At 45.4% G+C, this 11,988-nt stretch overlaps 1 protein-coding gene and 2 long non-coding RNA genes across 8 annotated transcripts in view; 1 reads left to right on the top strand and 2 right to left on the bottom strand.

Annotated features, from left to right (window-relative positions):
* The window catches only part of LOC126983749 (uncharacterized), a 49,427-nt gene that overhangs the window by 4,788 nt on the left and 32,651 nt on the right, over window positions 1-11,988 (bottom strand). The window lies entirely within an intron of this gene.
* LOC126983748 (uncharacterized) lies at window positions 117-1,470 on the top strand. The gene is made up of 2 exons (XR_007736218.1): window positions 117-718; window positions 828-1,470. It is a non-coding gene; the product is annotated as an uncharacterized LOC126983748 (long non-coding RNA).
* LOC126983742 (mitochondrial ribosome-associated GTPase 2-like) lies at window positions 438-11,519 on the bottom strand. Of its 5 annotated transcripts, XM_050836816.1 has the most exons (10): window positions 10,602-10,750; window positions 7,028-7,376; window positions 6,179-6,325; window positions 5,535-5,651; window positions 4,857-4,984; window positions 4,173-4,263; window positions 3,497-3,635; window positions 2,744-2,891; window positions 2,290-2,374; window positions 438-1,743 (listed from the first exon to the last, which is right to left on the bottom strand). In XM_050836816.1, the coding sequence occupies exons 2-10, from the start codon at window positions 7,340-7,342 to the stop codon at window positions 1,576-1,578; spliced, it is 1,338 nt and encodes a 445-aa protein (XP_050692773.1). In that variant the 5' UTR covers window positions 7,343-7,376; window positions 10,602-10,750; the 3' UTR covers window positions 438-1,575. The 5 variants fall into 5 exon arrangements, with proteins under 5 accessions (XP_050692773.1, XP_050692772.1, XP_050692771.1 ...); XM_050836815.1 differs by lacking the exons at window positions 438-1,743; window positions 2,290-2,374; window positions 2,744-2,891; ... (4 more) ...; window positions 6,179-6,325; window positions 7,028-7,376 and adding exons at window positions 7,984-10,490; window positions 11,313-11,519 and having other exon boundaries at window positions 10,602-10,781; XM_050836814.1 differs by lacking the exons at window positions 438-1,743; window positions 2,290-2,374; window positions 2,744-2,891; ... (4 more) ...; window positions 6,179-6,325; window positions 7,028-7,376 and adding exons at window positions 7,984-10,490; window positions 11,249-11,382 and having other exon boundaries at window positions 10,602-10,781.

Raw genomic sequence — 11,988 nt, 5'->3', positions numbered from 1 at the left:
AATTCTATGTGTGAAGAGATTAGCGGATTTGACAAAAATAGAACCAGCTCTATATATTGATTTCAAATATCCATACAAATCAGTGTTAAACTGGGGTGGCGATTCATGACTTGACACTTAGTTAGATATTTGATTCTACAACTTTTATGATACTTTATAAATATGTATATGTGTGTGTGTGTGTGTGTGTGTGTATTTAATAATTGTAGATAAGTTCCCTTTGTTGAATTGAGTCTTTTTTTTTCTTTCAGCATTTTAGTTTCATGTCATTTCTTTCTCTCTATAATTTCATGTCTTTTTTGTTTGTTTGTTAGTGGTTAGAGGTTAGTGTCGAAGTGAGCTGTCATTTCTTTGCATTATATTTCCTTTTTTTCTAGTTTCAAGTCAATTCTTTCTTTCTTCTTTCTAATTTCATGTCTTTTTCTTCTTTTGGTTAGTGGTTAGAGGTTAGTGGTGAGATGAGGTTAGTGTAGAGGTGAGCTGTCATTTCTTTGCATTATATATTTTTTTTTTCTAGTTTCATGTCAATTATTTCTTCTTTTTAAGTTTCATGTCTTTTCTTCTTTTGGTTAGTGGTTAGAGGTTAGTGTCATGGTGAGCTGTCATTTCTTTGCATTATATTTCCTTTTTTTCTAGTTTCAAGTCAATTCTTTCTTCTTTCTAATTTCATGTCTTTTTCTTCTTTTGGTTAGTGGTTAGAGGTTAGTGGTGAGATGAGGTGAGCTGTCATTTCTTTGCATTACATTTCTTCTCTTTTCTAGTTTCATGTCATTTCTTTCTTTCTTTCTAATTTCATGTCTTTTTCTTCTTTTGGTTAGTGGTTAGAGGTTAGTGTCATGGTGAGCTGTCATTTCTTTGCATTACATTTCTTCTCTTTTTCTAGTTTCATGTCATTTCTTTCTTTCTAATTTCATGTCTTTTTCTCCGACAGTTCAGTTAGAGGTTAGTAGTTAGAGGAGGTTAGTGTCATGTCGTCATTTCTTAGCATTCTTTTTCTTCTTCTTCCTTTTCCTTCTTTTTTTTTTTCTTCCTTTAAACTCCATATCATTCCTCTAGTACATAATTTCCTTGGTTAGTGGTCAGAGGTTAACACTGAGAAGAGGTTAGTGGTCTTGAATCGTCATTTTTCCAGCATTCTTCTTTATTTAACATCCTTAAATTTCATTCCATCATCTCCTTGGCGCCGAGAAGAGGTATCAGATTAGTGCCGGGCAAAGGTTAGAACATTCAGCATTCTTTTTCTGTATCTGTTTAGGGTCCATATATCATGATGGGCTTGTATGTGTATGTGTGTGTGTGTGTGTGTGTGTGTCATTTCGTTCAGTCAATATTACCTCGTTCGTTTCCGAGTGCAATTTAGGGACCACCTCACTCTTCGTATGGCCCAACAGGAGTGTCAGTGATGGCCATGTCCGAACGCCTATGTATGTATTTTCAAGAGTGTGCTATGCAAAGACAAAGACCTTTTAATAGTGTTTTATTTACACAGTGTTGAAGTGTTATAATAAGGCTAAACGGAGAGGCACTATCAATGGGGGAAGTCTTGTGGCACTGATGACGAACGAAACTGTGTCTCTATAACCAAATGGCACTGCCGTCGACTTTTGTGTCTGTCTGTTTCTGAGCGGCACTGTCCACAAGAAACCTCAGCAGGGCCAGGAGAGGCACCAGCTGCTCCCCCATCTTGGCACTCACAGGCACTAGGGGAAGGTCAACACGTGCCTGCAGCTCCGCGAGATTGGCCTGCAACGAGAAGGTGACGGAGATGATGGAAAGGGACAGTCGTGAAGGAAACGGAGCAAGTCAAGGAAGATTAGAGAAAATAAAGCAAGTTAGTTAGTAATGATGGAGGAAGAGGAAAAGGGACAATCATAAAGGAAGGAAGTAATGATGAAGAAAATAAAGGAAAGAGAGCGAGTAAAGTAAGTAAGACAAAGGCAAATATATGGTCACTTTTAGGTTGCATTACAACATAAAAAGAGGACTCAAATTATCTTGCAAGGAACGGAGAAAGTGAAACAAATGAGATGACCTTCAAGCTAACTGAGAAAGGGGTGAATATGTGACCTAACTTGGTAAACACACACACACACACACACACACACACACTCAGGCCCTGTATAATACAACACAGCAAATACACACACACACACACACACACTCAGGCCCTGTATACTACGACACGGTAAATATATACACACACACACACACACACACACACACACACACACTCAGGCCCTGTATACTACGACACAGTAAATACACACACACACACACACACACAGTTACCTGAGCCTCGGGAAGATCCACCTTGTTGGCCACCACAGCGTGCGGGCGTAGAGACAGTCCTTCCTGGTACTGTTCCAATTCATTCCTGCCGAGAGAGGAAGAGGAAGGAAGGAGAGACAATTAGTTAGTCAGTCCGAACTAACTATTTAAATAACTGTGGAGGAATATTAATCTAACTGGAATGAGAATGAACAGGGGAAAGACAGCGTACCACAGTCACTCAACCCAACAATACTCAACTGTGAATCTATAATGAGTTGACTGTCAAGAGGAAACACAACAGACAAGAACATTGTAGAGGTTACTTACATACACAAGAATATATAAGGACACTACATGAACTGACTGACAAGAGAGGAAAGACTTACTAAACACACATTGCACAAGGAAAAAGTGACAAGCGACTCTGCTCTAAAATGAAATGGACACAAAAAAAAGAGAAACACGGACTCACATAAGGACTTCCAGCTGGTGCCAAGGTCTGGGCTGGGCGGTGTCAATAACATACAGAAGACAGTTACATCTCTCCACGTGTTTAAGGAAGGCGAAACCCAGTCCATGATTCCGGTGTGCTCCCTCGATCAGCCCAGGGATGTCAGCAACTGTGGGAGGGTGTGTGGTGAGTGACCCGCCTACCAGATAGCCTCCTAAACTCACTCAGTATGTAGGGCACCTCTTAGGCCCACTGGTTAAGGAGTGACTATCCTATCTAGCTGGTTATGGGTTTGATTCCCAGGAAAGTTTCGTTTAGTGGGCGCAACATCTGTGATCATATGCCGGAGAGAGACAGAAGGCGAAGGAATTATAGGAGAAGGGAACAGACCCCAGGAGACGAGACACAACCCCCGATTAATACCTGGTACCCATTCACTGCTGGGTGGACGGGAGCGTAGGGTATCAGAAAAGCCGCCCAAATTTTTCCACTCCACCCGGTGCTGGTAAAACCCTTCCCAGGTCTGGATTCATTTCTTGTGCATTTCATGACACGAATTGATATAAAAAGTAGTCTTCCCCATAGAAATATAAACAGTTGGAATGAGTTATAACAAGAGGCGGTGGAGGCAACGAGTGTGCGGTAATTTAGGGAAAAGTGGACAAATATAGACATGGAGACAGGACTGCATGAGTGTAGCTGAAACAAGGAAAATACAAATAAGTAATAAGTAAAAAACGATAGAAAAGAAAGCCTTGCAACCCCCCGACTTACCTGCCATCTGGTGGTGGTCGGCGTAGTGTACCATGCCCACGTGGGGGTTGAGGGTCGTGAAGGGGTAGGAGGCAACCTTGGGGCGTGCTCGGGAAATGGCGCGCAGGAGAGTGGACTTGCCTGCGTTGGGGAATCCAATCTGCGGACACAAATATGGCCATCAGTGTGTCTTGAGGACCATATGTTTTTTTTCTTTTTTCTCTATTTTTGGGGTTTTGGGTAGTGTTGTGAGCCTAGTGATAGTTTGACAAGGCTTTAGTAGAGGTTGTTGTGTTAGTGTTTCCATGGGTAGTGTTGTGAGCCTAGTGATAGTTTGACAAGGCTTTCTTAGAGGTTGTTGTGTTAGTGTTTCCATGGGTAGTGTTATGAGCCTAGTGATCTAATAAGGCTTTTGTAGAGGTTGTTGTGTTAGTGTTTCCATGGGTAGTGTTGTGAGCCTAGTGATAGTTTGACAAGGCTTTGGTAGAGGTTGTTGTGTTAGTGTTTCCATGGGTAGTGTTATGAGCCTAGTGATAGTTTGACAAGGCTTTAGTAGAGGTTGTGTTAGTGTTTCCATGGGTAGTGTTATGAGCCTAGTGACAGTTTGACAAGGCTTCCGCATCAATAACAACAGCGAATGGCAATAACAATCCTAAATAATAATAATAATAGACATAATACAACTCGCGCCACTCACCAAGCCCACATCAGCCATCGTCCGCAGCTCCACCTCGTAAACAAAGAACTCGCCCGTCCCTCCGAACTCAGCAACTAACGGCGCCTGGTCCCTGAAACACAAGACAGCCGTTACACACACACACACACACACACACACACACAAGGGCGAAGAGAGTAAAGGAGAAGAAATAGACAAATACGAAGGAAAATGGTAAAATAATAAGACTTAGCCCCCTCACACACAAACCAGGTGAGGAGAGAAGAGAAGAGAAGAAGAAGAGAGGAGAGAAGGAGAATAAAAAGACTAAGAAAAATAATAACAAGAAGACGACTCTGCCCTTTACACACAAACCAGGTGAAGGAGAGAAGAAGGGAGAGACAGTTAGTTAGCCAGTCTGAACTATTTAAATAACTGTGAAGGAATCAATGTAACTGGAATGGGAATGGAGGAAAGACAGCGTATCAGTCAGTCAACCCAACTAACGATTCTTATGACTGTGAATCTACAATGAGGAGAGAGAAAGCAGAGAAGATGGCGCCACTATAAACACGCCTGCGCCGTGATGGGCTGGGGGCCGACTACCATCCAGGCCCCTCAAGAGAGCCTATTGGCGCTATAGGCATATACATAAAAAAAAAGAGGACGAAAGGAAAAATAAGAAGGAAAATAATGATAATGATAATGTTTTGGCCCCTCACTCACACGTCGGTGGTGAAGAACTTGTTGCCCTTCCCGCCGGCCCCTCCACGCGCTGCCACGAACATGGTCCCCTCGTGCTCCAGACTGGCCACCTCCTCCCCCCCCACCTTGAAGATCGTGCCCAGCGGAACCTGCAACAAACACACACACGTACATGGTAGCTACGTAAACACTAACACACACACACACACACACACACACACATATACACACAGTAGAGGAAACAGTTCAAGGGAAAAAAAAAAAAGGAATCTAATGAAGAAAAAGCCCACTACTCACACACACACATATATATGGACACACAAACACATGTACACACACACACACACGCACACAAATAAGCAGATATACAGTTAAAAACCCAACTTATTAAATACCTTATGAAACTAAATGGAGAAATATGAAGCTAAATAATTCCACGTTGCAAAAATAAAAGTTCCTCGAGTGTTTACAAATAGGTAAACACACACACACACACACACACACACACACACAAAAAAAAAAACAGATATACAGCACAAAAATCCAACTTACTAAACGTATTCTGAAACTAAATGATAAAATATGAAGCTAAATAATTCCAGGGGGACCAAAAAATAAATAAATAAATAAATAAATAAAATAAATAAATCCCTCGTTCAGGTAATCAAGCACACAGGTAACGAGGCTCAAGACACACACCTGGACCACAGTGTCATCAGCGTTGGCACCGTGGCAGTCCCTATTCCGGCCAGGCTCCCCTGTGGCACCCTGGATGTAGGAGCTCAGGTGTTCCAGGCTCCGGAGACCCATCACTGCCTAAGGGGACGCACACACACACACACAGGGTAAGACTTTTGATGTGGTAGATTGTTATTATTATTATTATTATTATTATTATTATTTATAGTATACGTAGAAGGCAGCTCAAGGGAAAGAAAGGAGGAGAGAAAGAAAGAATGAAGAGAGAAAAAGAAGGAAAAGTGCAGAGAAAATGGAAGAAAGGAAGAGAGAAAGAGAATGAAAAGAGAGAAAGGATGAAAAAAGGTACAAAAAAGAAAGGAGGAAAGGAAGAAAGAAAATGAAGAGAGAAAAAGGAAGAAAAAGGTCCAGAAAAAAAAGAAAGAAAGAGAATTAAGAGAAAAAGAAAAAAAATATACAGAAAAAAAAGTTTGGTCAGTTTTTATATAAGGTATGAATTATTTTTTTAAACATTTTTTACAGAATTTGAGGCGATAATTTGCATACTTTTTAGGCCTATACAGAAAATTTGAGGCAAGATTTTTTTTTCTGGGGTTACATAAAATATTTCCTCTCTCTCTCTCTCCCGCCCCGCCCTGCCCTACCTTGAAGACCACATGTGCCCCGTGGCCGCCATCCGCCCCGTCCGGCCCCGCGTGCTCCTTTCCCGCCACGCTGCGCAGGGAGATGCAGCCGTCGCCTCCGCTGCCGCCTACCACACGCACTTGGCGGTAATCCACGAAGTGCCGCATCTGTAACACACACACGCACACACACACAATTACAAGAAAAAGACACACACACACACACACATATGTACACACCCTCCCATTCCTCTCCTTCCCCTTCCCTTCTCACCTCCCTACTCATTTCACCCTCACTTTCCCCTCCCCTTCTTTCATTCCCCCTAACGACACCCTTTCTCTCATCCCATTCCTCCCCTTCCCTTTCATTTCTCACCCTGTTCCTCCCCTTCCCCTTACTTTCTCTCACCCATTTCTCTCCTTAACCACACTCTCCCCTTCCCTTCCCTTTCTCTCATCCCATTTCTCCCCATCTCTCATTCTCCCAACCACACATATACCCTCCCCTTCCTCTCCCTTCCCCTGCCTTTCTCTCAGTCCATTCCTCCCCATCACCTCCCCTTCAGCCTTCCCCCATTCCTCCCCATCTCTCATTCTCCCAACCACACATATACCCTCCCCTTCCTCTCCCTTCCCCTGCCTTTCTCTCACTTCATTCCTCCCCATCGCCTCCCCTTCCCTCTTCCCCCATTCCTCCCCATCTCTCATTCTCCCAGCCACACACACCCTCCCCATCCTCTCCCCTTCCCCTGCATTTCTCTCAGTCCATTCCTCCCCTTCAGCCTTCCCCCATTCCTCCCCATCTCTCATCCCCCCAACCACACACACCCTCCCCTTCCTCTCCCCTTCTCCCCATCCCCCATCTCTTACCTTTGGCGTATCAGACCTGTTTTTCGTTCGTCTCAGGGGCGTGAACTTATCCGGAAGGTCACTTGGCGAGCTCCCTTTGAGACGCACCAGAAACTCCTTACTCCTATCCATCCACTCCTTCCTCGCTCGCACGTCATCCGATCCTGCGCCCCTGTCCTTCAGCGCTAATGGAGAGTCCTGGAGAGGGGTGTGTGTGTCTGGGGGATGTGTCGAGCTGTGGTGTGATGGCGTGTAGCAGCAGCCCCTTCGTAGCCCTCCCAGCAGCCCCCCCCAGTGAGAGAGGGGTAGGCGCGAGGGGAGGACGCTTGCTGCCATGGGGGGTGTTAGTGGTGACGTGCTCGTGGGATGACTGAAAGAAACACAAGAAGTCGATGTGAGTTTTTTAATTTGTTTTTTCGATGTACAATTATTATTATTATTATTATTATTATTATTATTTTTTTTTTATAGCAAAGGAGACGGCTCAAGGGCAATAAAGAGTGCAGAAAAAAAAAAAAGCCTGCTACTCGCCGCTCCCATATAGAAAAATAGATACATAACAGCCTCAGTGGGTCATGTGACAGAGATGAGCACTGAGGTCATATGCAGCTACAGTCTAAGGTCACAAAAGGTCAATTAGTTTTTTTTTTCGATGTACAAATATAGAAAAATAGGCAATACACAATAAGCTCAGTGGGTCATGTTACAGAGATGAGCACTGAGGTCATATGCAGCTATACCCTAAGGTCACACTAGGTCAGAGTGGGTTTTTAATGTATTTTTTCGGCATACAACCATACAAAAATAATACAATTGCAATACAGTTTTTCCTCTCTCTCGATCTTCCCTCCATCTCTAATATTTCTTCCCTCCCTCTATCTCTCCTTCTCCTCCTTCCCTCACTTCTAACACTTCTCTTCCCTCCCTCTATCTCTCCTTCTCCTCCCTCCCTCCTTCCTTCTGTCACTACCTCCCTCTCTCTCCTTCCTCCCTCACCTCACCTCCACCCCCATACACTTCTCCAGCTGCCGTCCTATGTATCCATGTATCCTCTTAGCCCCCTCATCTGACAGCGCCCCTCGCCAGCTACGATACACCAGGCGATATGTGAAACTCCTACGACCGGTTTTCGGACACTCGTAAACACTCATTAGTCTGTAGTTCCGCAGTGCCTCTCCTCCGATATTGGTGATTATGGTGTCGAGTGTGGTTTTGAATGGTGGGGGGACTGGTGGTTGGGTTGCAAGAGGGTTGTGTGGGGTTGTGTTAGTGGGGGAAAGTGTTGATTCAGGTGTTTGGGTTGTGAGAGGGTTGTGTGAGGTTGTGTTAGTGGGGGAAAGTGTTGATTCAGGTGTGTGGGTTAAGGGAGGGCTGTGTGAGGTTGCGTTAGTGGGGTAAAGTGTCGGTTTAGCTTCATAATTTCTTGCTAAAGTGTTCAGTGAGGTCTTATTGTCAGTAGGAACTTTAACGTTGCCTCTATGCTCGGAAACTGTCAATTCACGTTCATCGCTTGTACCTGTAGTGTCATTTGAGTTTCCATATTCAGCAGCATCAGAAACATTTGCTGGACTTTTCTCTCCTGTTAATCTCGTCTCCCAGAAGCTGAGATCATAAGTGTATTTGCTAGGGAAGAGGCTGAATGGGGTATACGTAAGGGCATCTTCGCGCATCCCTACCGCCTGTCCTTCCCCCCACACCTCATCCTCCTTCACACCCCCGCACTGCTCGGCCAAGGCTGCGACACTAATGAGGTAACATGTGAGAGTATTTCCAACATCTCCCCCCTCGGTAAAGCACATCTTGCCTTCTGTAAAGTCCCTGAATGCGAATGATTTAGTCTCAGGAACGAACGACCTGCTTACGTTTCTGATTCTGATGGTTTGTGGTTGTGATAGTAAGTGGTCTATCGTCTCTGTGTTTCCAGGGCAGAGGAGGACGATGAGGGGGTCGAGGCTTAAGCTTCCTACGGTGTTGATTCTGTAAGCCGAGTGACAGGAGATGGTGGGTTGTGCGCTCGGAAGAATCGCGCTTTTACTGGCACCATCGGATATATTGAGACTTTCTTCCTGTACTTCATTTCTGGACATCAATTTCTCACAACAGTTAACTTTAGGAGTGTCTCCTCCTGTGTCTCCTCCTCCTATGTTAACCCTACAAGGCGAATGAGAGAGGACAGTTGGTTCTTGAAAACTCCCACAATTACTGACAGTCTCTGAATTATTTAGACTTTCTTCCTGTTCTTCTTCTCTGGACATCAATTTCTCACTACAATCAACTCTAGGACTGTCTCTCAACCCTGTATCTCCTCCAATAGTCAGTTCTTGAATACTCCCACAATTACTGACAGTCTCGGAATTCTTTAGACTTCCTTCCTGTACTTCTCTTCTGGACATCAATTTCTCACTACAATCAACTCTAGAACTGTCTCTCAACCCTGTATCTCCTCTACTAGTCAGTTCTTGAAGGCTCCCACAATTACTGACAGTCTTGGAATTCTTTAGACTTCCTTCCCGTACTTCTCTTCTGGACATCAATTTCTCACAATAATCAACTATAGGACTGTCTTTGAACCCTGTATCTCCTCTACTAGTCAGTTCTTGAAGGCTCCCACAATTACTGACAGTCTTGGAATTCTTTAGACTTCCTTCCCGTACTTCTCTTCTGGACATCAATTTCTCACTACAATCAACTCTAGAACTGTCTCTGAACCCTGTATCTCCTCCAATAGTCAGTTCTTGAATACTCCCACACTTACTGACAGTCTCGGAATTCTTTACACTTTCCTCCTGTGATTCTTCTCTCAAAAGCAACTTCTCGCTATACCTCCTAAGGCTCTCCTCCTGACCCTCCTTTCCGAAGACCAATTTCTCGCCGCGATGGACCGAAAGCCTCCCTCCGAGCACCCCCAGAAGCAGACTGAAGAAATAACCAGCGAGGGAAGAGGAATCAGACACTATGTCCCTCTTCATGCATGTGTGAAGGAAGGAAGGGAGGTGAAGGACACTGCCATCACATATCGAAACAGGGTAGGTCAGCAACGCGTCGGTAGGGTCAACGGAAAGCATGCTGACCTGGAACGTGTAGGTCAGCGCTGAGGCCTGACAAAACCCCTTCTCCATTGACCTGTAACCCGTCGCAGAGTAACCGGGATAGTGACCTGGCGTGAACTTTTCTATCGACCTCAAAACCATGTCGGCGTGCGAGGCCATCAATATGACCTTCCATGTATCGTCATAGCGCCTCGCCATGGGGTCAAGGGTCACACCGCCCTGACCTCCGCACAGGGTCACCAACACACACCCGTCGACCTCAAGGACCCAAGTTGCGCTTTGGAAGAAATCGTGGAGGAGTTTTCGGTTCCGCTCGATTCTCATTTTGCCGCCAACGTGGGGGAAGTTAAAGACAATGTGGGTGAATTTGCCGTGTTGGGTGAGTGGGTGGAGGTGCAGGCGGGTGGCATCCACTCCCAGCGCCACCTCCACGCCTGGAAACACATACAAAGTGGAAGGGGATTATGCTGAACTTTTCTTTTGTATGAGATTAAAAGGAGAATAATAATAATAATAATAATAATAGACACCACCACTGGCCTCACCTCTCCCTCTCAGCAGCTCCACATTCCCTCTCGCCCTCTCACTGAGTTCGTCCTGCAGCGCCGAGGCCGTCAGGTGAGCCCCGACACACCTGTTCCCCTGGGTGAGTGAAGTGACGAAGGAGAAGTCGCCCTCGCCCACGAACAGCACCTGGGACCCAGCGGGAAAGTGCATCGCTCACCCTGGCGGCAGGAAAGTGATGTGAGTGTTGGCGGGGGTGTTGAGGCCTGTGAGTGGTGGTGAGGGGCGGCCTGTGTGCTGGCCTGCTTGTGTTTGTCTTGTTACATTGCTTACGTGTGCCTGCTTAGTTGGTGAGCGTTACCTTAATGACTTCACCCTAGTGTCTGTGTGATGCTCTCTGCATATCTCTGTTCTTGGAGCACTTTACTCTCTGAAGTCTTCCGTGTCCTTAGTCACGCACGCTGCCCTGCCGTCTGTCCTTCACGGGCGGCCTGGTAGTCAGTGGTTCGTATTCTTAGACGACCCTGCCTCTCACATCAACAATTTCCAAAGGCCAAAAAGGAGGTTAATCGAGTTCTAATGAGTGTTCTTTTAGGTTCACGGTACAGAAGAAGGCTCAGACTACCACCAGGGTCATAAAAGTACCCCTGGAAAGGCCCTAAATTCCCATGAAAGACTAGTAAATTACGTGTTCTTGGGCGCAGAAATGTTTTAAAATATGGCCCAGTGTCTCGGGCTGCCTCCTTCCTTGCCTTCCACGCGGGGCGGCCGAGCGGGGGACTCTGAGGGGGCGGGGCGGGGGCAGGATCAGCTGTGTGGTCACGTGACTCACCACAACAAACCCGCCACGGTCACCTCGTCTATTCAGTTCTTCTTCAGGAGGATCCGAGCCTCCCCGCACACCCTCCCGACCCCCCTCGCCGACCCTCCCTTGTCCACCCCCGCTCAGTCCTTGCGTCGAGGGGTTGGATCCTCCTCCCCGAAGATGAAGTAAAAAGAGATAAATAAAAAAGTGCGGTTTACATAGATTTATATAGATATTCAGACCACAGGATTTACATAGATTTACACAGATACTCAGACCACACAGGCCCTAAGGAGAAGCCTGGATGGTCTGTCCTTATACCTATGTCAAATTATATTATACAAACGCCTCCAACACTGTACATGTCTACTTTACCCTACTAGTGAATATTAAGGAAGTCCAGTCCAGCTTAATACAGAAAGAAGAAGAAAACAAGGGTAAAAGAAGAAAAAGAGGAGAAGGAGCAGAAAACAAGAATTAAAGAAGAAAAGAGGAAGGAGAGGACTCAGAGGAGCAGAAAATAGGTGTAAAAGAAGCAAAGGAAGAAGAATAAGAAGAAGAGGAGCACAAAACAAGTGCAGAAGAAGAAGAGGAAGAAGATCAAAAGAAGAAGAAGAAGAAGA

The sequence above is a fragment of the Eriocheir sinensis genome, chromosome 54 (genome assembly GCF_024679095.1).
Source record: "Eriocheir sinensis breed Jianghai 21 chromosome 54, ASM2467909v1, whole genome shotgun sequence".
Classification (NCBI taxonomy): domain Eukaryota; kingdom Metazoa; phylum Arthropoda; class Malacostraca; order Decapoda; family Varunidae; genus Eriocheir; species Eriocheir sinensis.
Note: the sequence above shows the minus strand (reverse complement) of the source record. Positions and strands in the feature narration are given on the sequence as shown.